This window comes from Mesoplodon mirus (assembly GCF_964341445.2).
Source record: "Mesoplodon mirus genome assembly, chromosome: 19".
NCBI lineage: Eukaryota > Metazoa > Chordata > Mammalia > Artiodactyla > Ziphiidae > Mesoplodon > Mesoplodon mirus.
The window spans coordinates 7509073-7527917 of NC_138995.1; the positions used below are offsets into that span (position 1 = coordinate 7509073).

At 49.1% G+C, this 18845-nt stretch overlaps 1 protein-coding gene across 1 annotated transcript in view; it reads left to right on the forward strand.

Moving 5' to 3' along the window:
• Positions 1–18845, forward strand: part of LOC309794451 (polycystin-1-like protein 2) — a gene marked incomplete at both ends in the record, with an annotated part of 81809 nt that overhangs the window by 47769 nt on the left and 15195 nt on the right. The window contains 11 exon segments of the mRNA XM_082605977.1: positions 1538–1730; positions 4320–4539; positions 5102–5295; positions 6204–6297; positions 9307–9554; positions 11654–11760; positions 11762–11843; positions 13506–13717; positions 15751–15950; positions 16644–16861; positions 17756–17972. Of these exon segments, the coding sequence (XP_082462103.1) occupies positions 1538–1730; positions 4320–4539; positions 5102–5295; positions 6204–6297; positions 9307–9554; positions 11654–11760; positions 11762–11843; positions 13506–13717; positions 15751–15950; positions 16644–16861; positions 17756–17972 (1985 nt within the window).

Consider the following 18845-nt stretch of genomic DNA (forward strand, 5'->3'; position numbering starts at 1 on the left):
GCAGAATGAAGGGCACTAGCCCACTTTTAACCTCACCCAGCATGTGTCGGGCAAGCCTGTTGCTCCGTGGACCTGTGGGGATTCCAGATGCACTTGCCTTGGGAGTTTCTCCGTGGAGCTCCTGCCTACCTCTCACTGAGCCCTCTTTCAGTACCTGGAGATGCCCTCCCCCTTCCATCCCTCCCCCTGACAGTCGTAGGCTGGACGACGCTGCAGGCACCGCTGAGACGCCCTGCACCGAGCACCCTCCCTTGGTTCCTCCTGCCAGGGGTGCTCTCCTGGATCCCAGGGGCAGTTTCCCAAAGCAGCATCCAGATCAGCACTAGGATCTGAAACCAGATCCCCAGCCTACTCAGATGGGATGAGGTCAAAGGCCAGTAAAGATGGCTTTATGGGAGCCCATGACATCAGAGGTCAAGTAGGTAGGGGAGATAAGTCTGGAGAAATGTCTACAGCCAAACTCATTTATTCATTCAACAAAATATGTATTGACCACCATCATGAGCCAGGCGCTGCTCTAGGCACTGGGGTGCCACAGTAGGCAAAGCTGGCCACAGCCCTGTCCTCATGGAGCCGCCAGCCCAGAGTGGAGACATTGGCTGCCTTTTATGCTGCTCCTACTGATGTAAATATGCAGAACTATCTACAGGGATCACAAAAGAGCCACCCACTCTGATGTTAAAGCCCGGATCCCTGTAGAGCAAGAGGTGGGCAGATCTTCCTCTGACTCTGACTTTCTCCCCTCTCTCCCCGCACCTCTGTTCTCACCTTGTGGAAGGAATACAGCCCCAGAGTTAGCGAGGCTCCCCTGTGCACATTGCTGCTGCCAGCTCTGCGACCTTCACCCTGCCCGCTGCCCCCTCCCTTGGCTCCACGGAGGACGGTAGGGTGCCTGTGGACATGAGGGTAACAACGGAAGGAATCTCCTTGGGAACAGCCCTTTAGAGTTTGCAAAGCACCTGCACATATATTTGCTCATTTACGTTGATAACAACCCTGTCAATTATGGAATTATTACGCCCATTTTACAGGTGAGGTTCAGTGTCTTGCCTGAGGCCACAAGCAAAGTGGCAGAGATGGGGTTCAGACCCAGGCCTCTGACTCCCCAGTCCATCCTCTTTCTACTGTGTTGTGGATTTTCTCCAGCAGCCCTGGTTTAATTAGTCATTGGAAATTAAGCTCTTCAGACTTTGTTCCATAGCTAGGAAACAGTAAACTCAGGGCTCTCTCCATCCCCAAATTAGGGCACATCTGACTCTCTGCTCCTTGAGCCTCAGAGAAAGCAGACAAACTTCTTTCTCTTAGAGACTTGCTGGCTTTGCAGGAAGAAAGGCTCAGACTGTTTATAGCCCAGTAACTGCTTGGCTGTAACAAGTCCGATTGGGTCTCTAGGCCCAGATTTCTGAAGCCACAATCCTGAAGGGAAGACACATACCAGGACAGACAGCAGCAGCTAAAGGCAGGGGGCCCTCCCAGTCACCCACAGGGCAAGAGCCACTTGTCCCTCCCATCTTAGGAAACCTCATCCTTCACACAGGGACCTAGTCACCTTCCGGCCTTCGGGGCCCTTGGCTGACACTCTTTGTTCCTGGTTTCAGATGATGAGTTTCCCAAAGAACCCATTCCCAGCCCGAAGTCACTTCGATGTCAGCAGAACTGTTGGTGGCCTCTCTCTGACCAGCCCTAGTGGACAGCTCATCCCTGTGAAGAATCTGTCAGAGGATATCGAGGTAGACTTGGGGTGCTCTCAGAAGTCAGGAGGTGCTTCTGTCTTCTTTTTCAACTTGGTTGGGACCAAAAGTTGGTCGGTTATTGGAAAAAAAAAAAAGGAAGAAAGAGAATCATTAAAAATGATCTTTACCCTCCCTTAAGCATTGTATTTTAACGTAAAACTATAAATGTATGTCATTATCAATCTTAAGGTGTACAACTGAAAGTTTCTTTAAATCTGTTGATTGGAATTTTAATCATCTTCACTACATAAATCATCCCCTGAACATAGTTAGATTTTCTTTAAAGTGAATAAAAAATGTAGGCACACTGGTACAATATGAGTTCAGATTCTTTTGAGATTTTAATGACTTTTTTTCTAATCTTCTACAGTTTTCTCATCAGTGACTAATTCAATAACAATTTTTCCCCACTCATCTTTATTGAGTCTTCTCAAAGCCTTCAACTTAAGTTTTTATGCAAATCGTTCTTTTACACTCCTACTTTGTCAACTTATCACTCTATGAGAGCTATCGTCAAAACAGACCCTTACAATCACAAGTACAATGGACGTTAGCAGGTGTGGGATCCTTGGAAGCCGGCACTGAGAAGGTGTTTGTGGTGCAAGCTGCTTGCTAGAGATCAATGCTTGTGGCGAGTGAAGAAAGAAAACAGGACTGGACAGAAGTCAGACTACAATCCAGACGCCACAAAGGCTCAGTCAACCCAGAGGGGGCTCTGCAGCAAGTAGCAGCCACTAGGGCTCTAGCAATCGTGTTTGCTATCTTCTGTATGTTATGATGTTTTGATATCTTAAAAATCTTGCTGGAGGGGAGAGACTGCCCCTCCCAGGGCCAGCCAGTTCTCAGAGAGAGCAAGGGCTCTGCCAGGGCACACCTTTCATGTGAACACCAACCAGTCCTGAGTCTATACCCCAACCACCCCCTTTATCTGACTCACTCACCAGGCCAATATTCAAGCTCTGCCCCAAATCATCCCAGGGCCAGGTATCAACTAGAGACCAGCCCTATAGCCAAAGTCTGCTGGAATTATTCAGACTGGCCAATCCTAAGCTGTTTTCTATGCCCTGTCTTGCCTTTCCTGTGGAAACCCCAATAAAGCTGTGGACTAGGCTTTCCCCCTTGCCTGCTTCTGCATCCTGACCGAGTGCTTCCCTTGTGGCCCCGCATGGCATGGCAGGTCCTCCGCTCCTAGGAAATATAAGTAATAAATTCTTCAGGGCAGACCCTGAAGGAGCTGAGAGCTGGAGCCTGTCTGTTGACCGTACTCCCTGTGACTGGGTAGGAGGTCCTTCCTAGAAGGGAGAGCTGGCTGGCATATTCCTGTGTCTACCGTAGAGGGCCACCAGGAGCAAATAAAAAGTGCATGGTGGGCATTAATTAGTCTGTTTTTAAAAGGGGATGGAGGGCATCAGTTAATCTGGAGAGCTGATTAAATGGAGAGTGGTTGTGAGAAATTCTAATGTAAGAGTAAAAGCAGAGGAATAGCAGCAACTAACTGTTGAGTGCTATTGTGTATCTGGCACTTGACTCAGTATTTTGTATATGATAACATTTTGAACAATCTCCGTGAGTCTATGTATTCTACTGATGACAAGAAACTGAGGCTCAGGAATTCCCTGGCGGTCCAGTGGTTAGGACTCCGTGTTTTCACTGCTGAGGGCTTGGGTTCGATCCCTGGTCGGGGAACTAAGATCCCGTAAGTCACGCAGTGAGGCCAAAAAAAAAAAAAGAAAGAAAAAGAAAAGAAACTGATGCTCAGAGTGGTCTGTTAATTGGTCAGAAGTCCTAGAGTTAATATAGGGCAGAGCCAAGATCAAACAGAGGTCTGTGTGCCTCTGCGGCCTGTGCTCCTAACTTAATCTTACTTGTTCCACTCTTTGATCAACACCACCACTAGCTCATATGCCACCTTTGTGCAAACTAGAAAGATGCACCCTTGTGCACTTCCTGTGCAGATGCAGCCCCAAGCTGGGGTGAACAGATTGATAAGCACTGGCTGAATAAATGTCCCCAAGCTATCCACATCCTCATCCCTGAGCCGTGAATATGTCACCTGACATAGCAAAAGGGGACTTTGCAGATGTGATTCAAGTTAAAGATCCTGAAATATAGAGATGATCCTGGGTTATCTGGGTGAGCCCAGTGTCATCAAGAGGTCCTTTTAAGAGGCAGGCGGAGGGGGGAGTTGACTCTAGAAAAGAAAAAGGTGATTTGATGACAGAAGCAAGAGGTTGGGTGATGCAAGGAGGGGCCATGAGCCAAAGGACTGCAGGCACCTCCAGAAGCTGGAATCGGCAAAGAAGTGGATTCTCCTCTGGAGCCTCCAGAAGGAACTAGCCCTGCCAACTGCAGCCCTGTGAGACTGGTTTTGGGCTTCTGGCATCCAGAACCGTAAGGGAATAAATTTGTGTTGTTTTAAGCCACCAGGTTTGTGGTCATTTGTCACGGCAGCCCCCGGAAACTAGTGGAAAGAGCAGAGTGCAGGGTGGATTTCGGGTCCCCAGGAGCTCACCCTGCCCAGCAGCCCTGACGCTCACTGGCATCCCTGTCCTGGCACACCCTGGATTTGACTGTTTCTGACGACAGATCCTGCTGCCTCCGCTTTCAGGACACAGCGAGCCAACTGTGTTGAACCTGACCAGACCTGAAGCTCTGTGGGTGAACCTGACTTCAGGGGGTGTGGCTTTGGGGATCCAGCTGCACTGGAGACCTGACATCCCACTCATGCTCAGCCTGGGCTACGGCTACCACCCCAGCGTGACCAGCGACGACGCCCAAGCTCACCTCCTGCCAACGGCTGTTCCAGGTAGTCCCACCACTGGGCCAGTTTCTTGAGCTGCTTCCTGGGGGATTTGACCAGCTTAAAACTTGAGAATCATAGGGAAAAAGAAAAACAGAGAAAAAACACTTGCTACATTCAGTGCTTATTTCCATTGGTGGTATTATTGTTATTACTAGGTGATATTAGGTGAACACTTACTATATGCCCTGAAGAAGCTGACAAGCACTCACAGAACTGAACTCATTACAATCCTCATAATAGCCCTTAGGGATGAAGAAGAATGAAATTTCTACTTTTCAGATAAAGACAGAGAGGTTAAGTAACTGGCCCAAAGTCACACAGCCAAGAAGGGAGAGAGTCAGAATCTGAGCCCTGGTCAGTCTGACTTGGCAGCTGTGCTCAGCACCCTGACTTGGGAGTGCCTCTTCTTCCATGCTCCTGGGCTCAGGAGGAGAGGGTACTCCTAGGACATCAGGGCGGCCATCAGGATCGGATTCCCTGCCAAGGCATCTTGGTGCCCCTCTCCCGTCATGTTAGTCCAGTTTCCATGAGGCTTCAGACTGACCCGGACCCCTGCTTCCTGCAGATGGGCTGTCCACATGGATCCTGAGCCCAGAGGACCTGCATTTTGGAGAAGGCATCTACTATCTGTCTGTGATCCCCCAGTCTGACCTGGAGCCGGCCCCCGGCAGGGACTTCACAGTTAGCATCACCACCTTCCTGTCCCATTGTGTGTTCTGGGATGAGGTCCAGGGGACTTGGGACAACTCCATGTGCCAGGTAAGGAAAGGGAAGCAAAGAAGAAGGTGGTAGAGCTGAGACTCAAACCCAGGTCTGTCCCCAGAGCAAAAGCTCTAAGCGACGTGAGGCACTGCTTCTCCAGAGCTCACAGAGCCCTTGGAGGCGTGTGGCCCTATTAATTGCAATCAGATCCCTGTCTCAGGGCAGCTCAGCTCTGCCTCCAAGGAGCCAAGCCTGTGACACTGTCCTGGTGACAGACATCGGCTTTGAGGCCATCAGAAGCCATCCCTGAGGTATCAGTGCCCCCCTTCCCTCTTCCATGCCTTTGCATACGCTGCTGTGTCCCCCAGGACACCCTTCTTCCCTACCCCGCCTGGAAAACTCCCACTCACCCTTCGATCTCCCAATCCAATGCCACCTTCTTTGGGTGGCAGATGTTTGCAGTCTCCCTCTGTTGGACTTCCATACCCTCCCCAAGAACAGCAACCTCCACATCTAGTTGAAATTTGTCACACACCTGTCTCCATCCCCTACACCATATACCTTCTTACATTCATTCTACAAATATTCACCCGGTGCAAGGCCAACTGATAGGGATACAATGATGAGAAAGACCAGTGAGCTTTCAGTCTAGCAAAGGACACAGACAAGAAGCAAATGGCACATATGTCCAATGACAACAGTCATAAGTAGTGTAAGAAGCCAGGTCTCAGCAGAGCCACAGAAGGGGACTTAAAGCCAAGCTCCTTCCGGGTTTGTTTCTGCTGCATCTTTGGCTTCCTTGTCAACTCCTGCTTCCAGCTGTCACACATAGGGAGGCCCCGCGCAAAGTGCCAAGAAGAGATGAAGGCACGTTGAGATGTCCAAGAGACAGTGGGTCCCCCACACCTGAAGCACAGGTCTTTGTACCTCGTGAACGAGACCCTGGGTGTGTTGCAACCTTTTAGAGTCCTCGCTACCAAAAGCTTCTCCGATCCCCACGCTGCTGGCAGAATACCCGCTGCAGGCTGCCTTCCGAGGCCGGGGGCTCAGAACAGGATGGTGCAGGGGCTGGCGGCACTGGCTCTGCCATCAGACAGACTTGGGTCCAATCCCACGGCATCAGTACTTGCAAGGTGACCTTGGACAAGGCACCACACCTCTCTGAACTTTCCCATCTGCAAATGGGGATAAAGGATGGCTGCCACTTACCACAGGGTGGGACCTAGACGAGGTTAGGGGTCTAAAGTACTTAATGTGGTGCCTGGCACATAGGAGGTGCTCCACAGATTAAAGTAATTGCTGTGTTAGACACTCTGAGCATAGAGAAGACAAAACTATATAAAATGGAAATCAAGGAAAACAATGGACATAGGATTCCGCATGCGGTTGGGTTGAGGGGGAGCATGGGGACAGACTGCAGGAGGACCACTTAGCTAAACGTAACTTATTGGAAAGTTCCTAGCTTTTGAGTGGAGTCATGGGTTCCCAGGTGCTTATTATGTTATTAAGAATATACAGCGGGGCTTCCCCGGTGGCGCAGTGGTTGAGAGTCCGCCTGCCGATGCAGGGGACACGGGTTCGTGCCCCGGTCTGGGAGGATCCCACATGCCGCGGAGCGGCTGGGCCCTGTGAGCCATGGCCACTGAGCCTGTGCATCCGGAGCCTGTGCTCTGCAGCGGGAGAGGCCACAACAGTGAGAGGCCCGCGTACCGCAAAAAAAAAAAAAAAAAAAAAGAATATACAGCTACTAATGCACATATACACGAATGTGGGGTGTACAAAAGAATGTGGGAGTTGTGTTATAGTGCCAAAATTATATTAACCCAATATTGTGTACCTGATGCTCATTATATAGATGTTGATACAGATATAGATACTGATACAGATATATAGAGATCATTGAGGAGCCATAAATAAGTGAATGGGGAAAAAAAATAAGTAAATGGGATCACTAAGTTTGGACGGAAAACCACCACTGTATTCTCAAAGTAACTGAAGAAAGTTCCAAATCTGTAAACTGCAGACCTTAACAGGGAGGAAATGCAGAATTATTGCAAGGGGTTTGAGAACTGCATTCTTATTTATACATTTTTCTCAAAGGATACTAAAGGTGAAACTATTGTCACGAGGGGATCTCATGAAAATTTTCCGGTCTTTCCAGATTAATTTATGGTTTTCAAAAGGACTCTCATGCTGGAAAAGACTGGGAAAGCCACTGTCCTCCAAGTCTTTGTGAAAACCCAGGAGGGCAAAGATGTTGGGCATCAATCAGCTCTGGTCCCTGGGCTCCCAGCGCTGAGAAGGTCTTGTCACTGGTCCTCGCTTGGGGTTCCTCTCTGTACGGGCCCCACCCCTCCTGGGTGTGCCAAGGGTTCCTGTAAGACCCACAGCTGTGTGCCAAATGCTGACCAGGATTGGGAAACGGTGAGCAAACATGGAACTAAGACCCATGTGAAATCTGTCAATAAAGCAGTTGACGCCATAGCTGTTGGAGGGGTCGGCCTCTCTCGGTGGCTCGTTCAAGGTAAAAGAATTACCTGCTGGGATGTTTGGGCTGCTGCAGGCTCTTCCTCACCAGGTGCTGGGCACAGAACTTTCCGCATGCCAGTGTTTTCTGTTGCCTCCTACCTTACCACCTCGTTGTGGACCCTGGAATGAAAAAGTAGTACTGGGTTGTGGGTTTGGATTAACTCTTTACCCACCAAATGGCCCTGGGTGGATTGCAAGCTGGCTGGGGGGCTTTAGGGAAGGACTGCCCCTAAGTGCAGAGTATGAATTAAGAGCCGGATGGGGGCCCTGCCCTGCCTCATCCCTGTCTCCTCCCCCGCCAACCGCATTCCCCACACTGCCAGGGACCTTGTGCCCAAGTTCCATCTACACACCCCGTTTCTCCACATTTTGCCACCCTTGTGCCCAGGGATGGCCACAGCAGTAGCCAGTCCTCCACAGAAGGACGATCCTGAGGAATGGGTCTAGGCAGGCCCTGTAACAGGGAATTCTGAGGTCCAGGTCCCCAAACCACCATCTAAAAGTGGGCATCCCAGGGCCTGGACTAGGTAAGGCAAGTGAAGCATCTAGAGTGCAAAATTTAAGGGGGGGGAATCTTTCTTGGGGTCACCTAGGACCTCGCCCTAGTCCTGGCTGAGTGGTATGTGCTGTGGTGGGCATGCCCTGCCCCGCCCCTGACTCCTCATCCTGTGTGGAAGGGCGCAGCCTGAGGATGGCTAGACTGGGACTCTTCAAAGCATGAGCCCAGGACGGGGGGGTCGCAGGTGCCTCGATCTAAGGTGGGTAAAATTTAGAGAATTTTTTCCTGGTGCTGAGACACCAGCTTAGGATTTAAATATCTGTACTTCCCTTTTTCTTGCATAGTTCCCCCAACCTCCATCTTTTTTTTGCTCTTCAGTGTAAGATGACCAAGTGTCCCAGTTTGCCTGGGACTAAGGGGGCTTTCAGTGTGAGAAGCAGGAAAGTCTCTGGCAAACTGAGATGAGTTGGTCACCCTGAATGTCCTCTCAGCACTTGCCCATTGCCTGGCCTGGATGTAGCACCCAACAAATAGCTGCCCAGTGAATGAGCACCCGGTGGGAGAATGTAATGTAAGGATGCAAACCAAATGTGTGATAACGGCTGCTTTTGGAGGCTGGCGGACAGAAGGGACTTCAATTTTACCCGTAATACTTCTTACCTAAAAAAGGCAAAGCAGGGCTTCCCTGGTGGCGCAGTGGTTGAGAGTCCGCCTGCCAATGCAGAGGACACGGGTTCCTGCCCTGGTCCGGGAAGATCCCACGTGCCGCGGAGCGGCTGGGCCTGTGAGCCATGGCTGCTGAGCCTGCGCGTCCGGAGCCTGTGCTCCGCAACGGGAGAGGCCACAACAGTGAGAGACCCACATACAGCAAAAAATAAAAAATAAAAAAAAATTAAAAAATAAAAATAAAAGCCCAAAGGAATCCTGGAGCTGGTCTCCCAGCAGCCTCCCCAGCCCCTCCCCAGGACAGTGTCCCCCCCACAGTTCTCCCACCTTGAGGTCAGGTGGGCGGGGATGTGCTCCCTGAATATCCCTACCAGGGCCTCTCTGGGGTTGCGGGGGGCCACAGACCACCCGCTCCCAGATACACTGCCTCTGCAACCACTTCACCTTCTTTGGAAGCACGCTCCTGGTCATGCCCAATGCCGTGGACGTCCGCCAGACCGCTGAGCTCTTTGCCACCTTCGAGGACAGCTCTGTGGTCGTGACCACCGTGGGCTGCCTGTGTGTGGCCTACGTGCTGGTGGTGATCTGGGCAAGGAGGAAGGATGCTCAGGATCAGGCCAAGGTGAGGCTGCACAGTCCCTGGCAGCAGGAGGGAGGACAGGAGTGTCCCCTTGCAGGGGCTCCAGGCGATGGAGCCCAGGTGAGGAACTGAGGGGCCAGCTGCAAATCCAGGCCTTGACCCCTGGAGTCATCTCAGGTAAGCTGGCCCCTCAGCCTCTTGACCAGTAAAATGCCCTTGTTCATCAAAGTATCAGGAGGAGTATGAAACTGACCTCTTATTGAGAACTTACTATGTGCCAGGTACTACCCACATTTAATGCTCACGATAGCCCCAAGGGGAAGGTACTGTGCTGAGAGTCCCCAAGACCACCCTTGAGTTCAGTGATTTGCTAGGACTCACAGAACTTTAAAAAGCCACTATCCTTACGATTATGGTTTATTATAGTGAAAATAGTGCAAATTAAAATCAGCAAAGGAAAGGGTCCAGGAGGGATCAGGCAAGAGCTTCTAATATTCCTCCCCCCCGTGGAGTCCTAGGGACAGACGAATTCTCCTAGCAATGATGTGTGACAGCACGTGCGAAGCACGGCCAACCAGGAAAGCTCCCCTGAGCCTTGGTGCCCAGGGTTTTCTTGGGAGTAAGTCCCACAGGTATGGAGCCTGCATGACTGACTTCAGTTAGCCTCCAGCAACCACTGCTCCCCAGCCCTGCCCAGGTCAGACTGACAGAGCCTGGCCCAAAGCCCTTACCACAGATCACATTGTTAGCACATACTGCCTGGGGTGGCCCAAGGCCCCACGTAGTCAGACACTCTTATCATGCAGGCCATTTCAAGGACTTAGAGGTTATCTTCCACGAGCTGGCCCAAACCAGTCCATCCTTTGGAATGTGTGGGGTTTGGATAACCCAAGCCTCCTGAATTCACCCTTTACTGCACAGCACCTCTATCATTTTACAGAGGAGGCAAGTGAGGAGCGGAGAGGGCAATTAACTACTCCAAAGCCACCTCCCTCCCAGGGGCCAGAACTCAAACCCAGATCTGCCTGACAATAAGTCAGGTCTGAGGACAGAAACGAGATCAAACAATAACCATTTGTGCAACCAATTATGACAACAAAGTTCTGATTATTTTTCTGATACATGCATCATATCTGACACAAAGTAGCCTTCAATAAACATTCATGAGTGACTGAGCACACAAATGAATACAAGGATGCATTGTCACAAAGCTCTGAAACTTTCAACATTCCCAACCGTCCCTATACACAGCAATACTTCTCAGCGTGTTAGGATGGTATGAAACTTAAAAATAGTTGCCCCATTTATCCTGCTGTCTTTGATTTGCCCAAGGGATTTAACATTAATAAGTTAAGTCCCTCAGCTTTAGGTTGATTCCTGGGATGCAGACTCTGAGATGGAGTTAAGTACACAGGGCGTTTACCAGGGAGTGCCTGGGATCAGCCCCTGGGCAGGGAGGGGAGGAGGCAGGATGGGCAGGGGGAGAACCAAGCTGGGATGCAGCCCACTGACAGCTGGGTGACCCCTTGGGGAGCTCCAGAACTGTCCTGAGTTGGGTTGAGAAGCCCAGGTCTTGATCTTGGGCAATGCATCAATCTGTTCTTAGATATCGGCCTCTCCAGGACGGGGCACGACCTTGACAGAGGCGACTCTTGCATTCCTGGCAACTGGGAAAACAGCCCTCCATTGACAGGAGGTCTGGGCAGCTCATCACAGAGCGCTCTGCAGCCTCTGACCAACCCCTGCTATTTATTTTCTGCTAAAACAACTTAACATTCATTCCTTCTAAATTCCCTTAGAGGCACAATCTGGTTACCAAGGTTATGAGAAATTATTTATGAACAGAGTTTGCATTCATCAGCTCAAGCATCAAACATTCTCAGCTTAATACCAAGTTCATTTCCAACTTGACTACTTTGGGTGATATTTAATAATGAATGTATTTTTTTATTTTAAAAGTTTTGGTTTTCACTTAAAACCCTGCTGTGGTAAAGAACAGTGCTCACCTGATGGAATGAATCAATAACACACATAGTTTTGCTTTCCCCCTCTAATTGCCATGAATGCCCACCTCACTCTTGGCTGCTGTGTGGTGATGAACCCACCAAGCAGAGCCCTCCTGATGCCATCCTTCTGTCCAGGTGAAGGTCACAGTGCTGGAGGATAATGACCCCTTTGCCCAGTACCACTACCTGGTGACAGTTTATACCGGACACTGGAGGGGGGCAGCCACTTCCTCAAAGGTGACCTGACCTGAAAGACACCTCGGTTGATCAGCACGTCCCACTCAGCAAAGCGCCTGCCAGTCCGTTGTTGAGTTACTTTAGCCCAGTGGATTTTGTTGTACGTTTTTTTCACTTTTGCTTTTTTTTTTTTGAGAAAAGTATCTTTTTTTTTTTTTTTGTACGCGGGCCTCTCACTGTTGTGGCCTCTCCCTTTGCGGACGCGCAGGCTCAGCAGTCATGGCTCACAGGCCCAGCGGCTCCGCGGCATGTGGGATCTTCCCAGACCGGGGCACGAACCCGTATCCCCTGCATCGGCAGGCGGACTCTCAACCACTGCGCCACCAGGGAAGCCCTGAGAAAAGTATCTTTTTGCCAGACAAAATAACACCCTAAGCCCCCATATTTAAAAATATAAAGGAGGAGTGGATTAAGGGAGAGTTGGGGTCTGGTACTGTACTCACTGGTCTTCTCATTTAACCCAATTAAAAAATAATTCAGACAGCTGGTTACCTGCATGCAAATGTGCTCACATATGAAGAACAGTCAGTAGACTATTATCAATGAATAAAGGGGGAAAACAGAATTTCTAAGAGAAAGGGGAGAAAGGAAAGAAACAAACAATGGCGACCGTTTGAAAATGAGCCTTGAATTACAATTTTTAGGAAAACTGATTAGCTGGCATCCATCTGTCCCTGAGAAGGCTGACTAGAGGTAATGAGGAGACGATTCCATTTGTTTATGAATTCTCTGAAACCCTTACGTTTAGCTGTGGAGCATAGAGCAGGTTGTCTCTGTCGTGTCTCAGCAGCCTTAGTTAAGTCTGGCTCACCCTATCACTCATCAGAATGTAGCATCCCCTGCAGCAGCCTCCAAGCTTCCTTTACTGAAACTGGGCTGCATGGAGCTCCATGGAACACAGCTTAAGAACCACAGGCACTGTGTATACTATCCTGGAGAAATCTCCATTGCTTTTGTTTTTGTTTTTTATTAATTAATTAATTAATTGTTTGGCTGAGTTGGGTCTTCGTTGCCGTGCGTGGGCTTTCTCTAGTTGCAGCGAGCGGGGGCTACTCTTCGTTGCAGTGTGCGGGCTTCTCATTGCCATGGCTTCTCTTGTTGCGGAGCACGGGCTCTAGGCACAAGGGCTGCAGTAGTTGTGGCTCGAGGGCTCTAGAGCACAGGCTCAGTAGTTGTGGCACATGGGCTTAGTTGCTCCACGGCATGTGGGATCTTCCCGGTCCAGGGCTTGAACCCGTGTCCCCTGCATTGGCAGGCGGATTCTTAACCACTGCACCACCAGGGAAGTCCCTGTTTTTAAAAAAATGACATTAGGCTCCGTGAGAGCAGGACATGTGTCCACTTACATTTTACTTTTTATTTTTTAAATCTTATTTAAATCTTATTATTTTTATTTATGTATATTTTTATTTAAATTAAAAAAAATTTATTGCTGCATCTTAGGGCCTCAACCAGCTAACACAGAGTAAGTGCTCAGTAACTATTTGTTGAATAAATGCAGGAGTCACTTTCATCCATCTAATGAAACATCCATCCCACTTCCATCTGACACTGAAGAGCTGACCTTACAGGGAAAGAAAGAATGAGAATCTGTGATCCACAGGCCATTTCTCTTCATGGAGAGTTGCAGTCACCTTTCAGTTGATACTGTCTTAGTTCGGTTCTCCTGGCACAGTGGTTCTCAACTGGTTGGCCCCCAGGGACAGCTAGCAATGCTGGAAGTGGTTTTGGTTGTCACAACTTGGGAGAGGAAGAGATGCTACTGGCACCTAGCCCCCCCACCACATTATCCTCAAAAGTGTGGGTCCCTTCCAGGTACGTAAGCCGGGTGCTGGTGCATGACCTGGCAATGGACCAGAAGTGGTACTTCCTCTGCAACTCGTGGCTGTCCATCAATGTCGGAGACTGTGTCCTTGACAAGGTATTTCCAGTGGCCACAGAGCAGGACAGGAAACAATTCAGGTACTATATTTTTTCTTTTTAAGCAAATGCTCTTTACTTTGTTCTTTCATCTCTAGGAAAGTTGTGTTATAATTCAGTCACAGCCAAATAAAAGCACATTTCAGCTAGTGGGCCGGGGTAGCTCTGAGTGTGTGACATTAATAACCAGTTTTTCTTGTTGCAATTAAAGGGCCCTGAAGGGACATGGACCCTCCAAGACAGAATTATCTGCAGGGGGTGATAACAGTTATGGAACACTTATCCATATTTACTTACGAATGTCACAGAATAATTTTGTTTACATGAGTGAACAGACTGATCTGAATGGTGATTCAACGTCTGGCCACCTGGAGCTTCTTCTTCACGTTGTTTTATCCTAGATGCATTTTTCAGCATGTTTCCCCTTGCTTTACTCACTCCCTCACCCCCTTTCCTGCCGTGCATCCTTTCACATCTGTCCCCAAACACAAATAAGCAGATACAAATGTACACACATGCACGTGCACATACACACACAATACCACAGATCGTTATTTTATAACTTTTTAAATGGTATGCTACTCTAAATATGTTGCCTTTTCTCTTTAATAATATACCATTGCCTTTTTTCTTTAATAATATATCATGCACATCCTTCCAGGAGGGTATGTTTGGATCAAATTTTCCTTATTTGTTGCATGATATTCCACAGAATGGATGTCCCACAACCATTCTCCTATGGATGGGCATTCAGTCTAATTCTAGTGCATTTACTGCAAGACGACTTTTCCTCCCAGCTGCCACTGTGAGCATCTCAGCCTCCAAGGGGGAAAAGGTCTGAATCAGAGAGACTTGGACCCCAACAGAGGTATAACACAGACGTGGGCACGGATCACAAAGTCCCACACGCCTGCTGTTGACTTGCCGCGTGACCTTGGATATGTCACCGCACCTCTCCAGGTCTCAGCTTCCGCATCTGAAAGATGACGAGTTCAATGTGCCTGCCCCATAGGGGGTCCCAGGTCCCATGAAACAATGTAGTAATGTGCTTGGCACACTATGCGGCTCACACTAAGTACTCAATTACAGAAGCAGGTATTATCTCCGAGTGCATCAGCACATGTGATGCCTAGAAACTCGGCAAGGAGCTCTCTGAAGGCAAGAGCTCCTCATCCCTCCCGTGAATCCCTGGTACCCAGCAGAGAGCCTGGGACACAGCACCAGGGGCATCAAATATTTGTTGAATAAGACGAATAACATGGACAATTACGTTGTTGGCAACCGACCTCTCTCTTTCTGCACCTTTATTCTGAGTCCAGGCATCCGGAACACCCCCGAGTGACAAAGCATTGTACAATCCTGGAGGGTTCTGGCATTGACCAATCAGGACAGGCGGCAGCTGGGAATCTCTACTCTAGATACCCTTAGCAGAATCTGGGCCTTTAAATAGCTCCTGTGGTTAAACTACATTCTACTCATAGGGAAATAATACAGATTCTTTAGGAGAATGTGGTGCCACTTTCAGAAACCCTGTCTCACAATTTTTATTCTCCCAAACTGAGTCTGAACCCAAAGCCTGGGATTTTTAACCACTATTCCCTAATGCCCTAATTATAACAAAACAAATAATATTAGAGTTATATATTATTATTTTAAAATTATAACAAAAATTATTGCTAACACTGATGAACACTCACCTATATGCCAGCTACTTTGCCAAATGCTTTATAAAGATTATTGTTTTTAATCCTTTCAGCAATCCAGTGAGGCAGGTTCTGTTATTACCCCCATTTTACAGATGAGTAAACTGAGGTACAAAGAGTAAAGTAACTTGCCTGAGGTCACACAGTAGTAAGAGGGCTGTCTAGGGTTCCAACCACTCTGTCCAGAGTCCCCATCATTAACTTGAAGTGATGCAACTATGATGCTGTATTTCTTCTATAAAAGAAAAAAACAGATGATGAATTTTAGAAACAAATCCCTCCCTCTCATCCCAGGATTGCTCCAAAGAGACTAGGCTTCTCCCCATCCCTGTCTCCCTAAATGCCTGTCCCTCTCCCCCGGCCTGTCCACAGCCACCTGTTTTTCATGAAGACCTCCACAGGCCTCCAGGATGGCCACATTTGGTACTCCATCTTCAGCAGCTCAGCTTGGAGCAACTTCCCCCATGCCCACCAGGTGTCCTGCTGCTTCTCACTGTTCCTCTGCACCATACAGACCACCATCATGTTCTGGGGTGTCCCCAAGGACCCAGCTGAGCAAAAGATGGACTTGGGTAACTCCCACTGTCATGGCGATCAGGGCTAGTGGCTGGTGGACATGAACTGTCACTGCCTCAGAAATGCCTTGCAATTCCAGAGGTCCCAAGACCACCCTCAGGTTCAATAATTCATTAGAAGGATTCACAGTAGTCAGAAAGGCCATTATACTCATAATTATTAGAGAAAGGATACAGATCAAAATCAGGAAAGGGAAGAGGCACGTGGGGCAGGGTCCATGGGAGACCAAGCACGGAGCTTCCAGTTATGACCTCCCAGTGGAGTCTGGACAGCGCTCACTCCTCCTGACAATGATGTGTGACAACATGCATGGAATAATGCCAAACAGGGATGCTCACCCGAGCCTTGGTGTCCAAAGTTTTTATTGGGGCACGTTCACATAGACATGGCTGACCCCAGTATGGCTGACCTCAGCCTCCAGCCCCTCCAGAGGTTGAGGTGATACGGTGCAACCAAGGCCCCCACCATAAATCACACTGTTAGCATAGACTATATGGAGTGGCCCAAGACCCCAGGTAAACAAAGGCATACCCACCAGGCAGGACAGCCCAAGGGCTTAGTGGTCACCTCCCAGGAGCCACTCAAGGGGCAGACCTCTCTTTGGGCAAGGTTAACCCTCACTGCACAGCCACCTTCTGGAAGAGGTGGAGGGGACTCTCCCCTTGACCCCTTCCCTCCATCTGCCCCAGGTAAAATCGAATTCACTTGGCAGGAAGTGATGATTGGGCTGGAGAGCTCACTCCTCATGTTTCCCATCAACCTCCTGATTGTTCAGATTGTTTGGAACACCCATCCTTGGGTAACCAAGGAGCAGAATGCTGGGAAACGGGATGGGGGGCCCCTCAGCCTGGCCCCCTCACCGCAGCCTGTGGAGGATGGTCTTCTGACACCTGAAGCAGTGACCAAGGCAGGTCCTCAGCCTTGGCAGTGTGGGGAGCTCTAGCCTGGGCAGAAGGGGGTGGGGACTGGGGTTTGAGGCCTACAACCCACGTTGCCAGACAGCATCAGTCATTAAGATTCGTCAACTGCGTACACATGCACATACACATATGTGCACACAGTACACACATATACCTACACATGCATGCATACACACATGCCACACGTGCACACATTCAGCATGCACACACAGCTACAAACATGTACACATGTGCATGTGTACACACATATACACATATATCTGCACAGTGCACACATGTACACATACACACACACCTACACATGAATGCATGCACAAATGCCATGTGTACACATCCACAGACATATACCCCACACCTACATGTATATGTGTGCACATGCACACACATATGCATACCTGAAAACACACCTGCACACACCTGCACACATACATGTACACATAAGTGCACACATGCCACATGTGCAGGCTTACATGCACGTACACACAGGCACATATATTCACGCAAACACCTACAACATATACACACACGCAAACACATTTTTGCATACCTACTATGTACAAAATATTGTACTTTCAAACAGATTGCAGGCTGGAAGCACACAGAAAGAATTCCCTCTGCATTCATGCACACGTTAAGCATTTATTGAGCACCTACTGTGTTCCACACTTCAAGGAATACAGCCTGGAATGTATCAGTTGAAATCCTAGAAGAGGGATTTTTATGGGGGACAAAACAGAAGCTCAGGGTGGCCCAGCGTCATGTCTCAGTAGGCAGAGCTGGGATTCAGACCCAGATTGTCCAGCCCCAGGGCAAGTGCTCTTGACCACTCTGCTGCCCCCTCACCTGTAGCTCACGTCCCCTTCCCCCTGGGTGACTTGCAGGATTTGTGGAGACTCGTCAGCTCCTTGTTCAAAGTTCTGAAGGTGCCACCCCCTTGCTCGGGCTGGGACTTCGCGAACTCAATGGACATCAACCAACTGCTGGCCTTGGTGGAAGACGTCGTCTGTCAGCAGAACAAAGCAGGGCAGGTGTTCTGGAAGGAAGCCAGCCAGACAGGGAGCCCTTTAACACTCACTCTTGGGTTTGTACAAGTGAAAAGTGAGTCCTAAAATTTCTGGGCCGTTGGAGCCAGGTGGATGCAGGACCGAGGGCCACGTCTGTCTCACTATCACAAGGGAGTCAAGAGGTCCTACCGGGGGGTCTCCCTCACCAGCCTCCACTCCAACCACTCGCCACCGCCTCCCGCGCAGTACCACAGGCATCCTGCTCTCCACACAACGCCAAGCTGCCTTCCCACTAAGGCCTGCACACATGCTTGTCCTCTGATCTAGAATGTTCTTTCTCCTCTCTTCACTTGACCAATGCCTACTCAGACTTTATTCTTGGCTGATGTGTCCCTTCCTCAGGGGAGCGACCCAACCTCCGAGCCCACAACAGGGTCTCCAACCATGTGCTCTTTAGCCCCTAAGCATCTCTTGCACCGCTTTCACGTTGCTTGTTGCCAAATCATGAATTGTGTGAAGAGCTGCACATACGTATTGCACATTATTCTGGTTTGAACTAGTCTCTCTGGCTCTGCTCTTGCCCCTTTCCTTTCCATCTTCCACCCAGATCGCTGCCTCCAGTGTTTAGATCAGGTTGTCCAATAGAACTTCCCACAGTGACAGAAATGGTCTATATCTGCACTGACCAATATGGCAGCCACTGGCCACATGTAGCTATTGACACTTGAAATGTAGCTAGTGTGACTAGGGAACTAAATTTTTTATTTTAATTTTAAATTTTATAAATAAGTTTATAAAAAAAAAACTAAACCATATATATCTTCCCATAAAAACCTGTTCCTCTTCCTTGTTATTCCTATGAAATACTAAAAATTCAGAATCACCTTCTTTCTCCTGCAACCCTCACTTGCAATTAATACACACCTTTGAAAATGTCTTTTGAGGGACTTCCCTGGTGGTGCAGTGG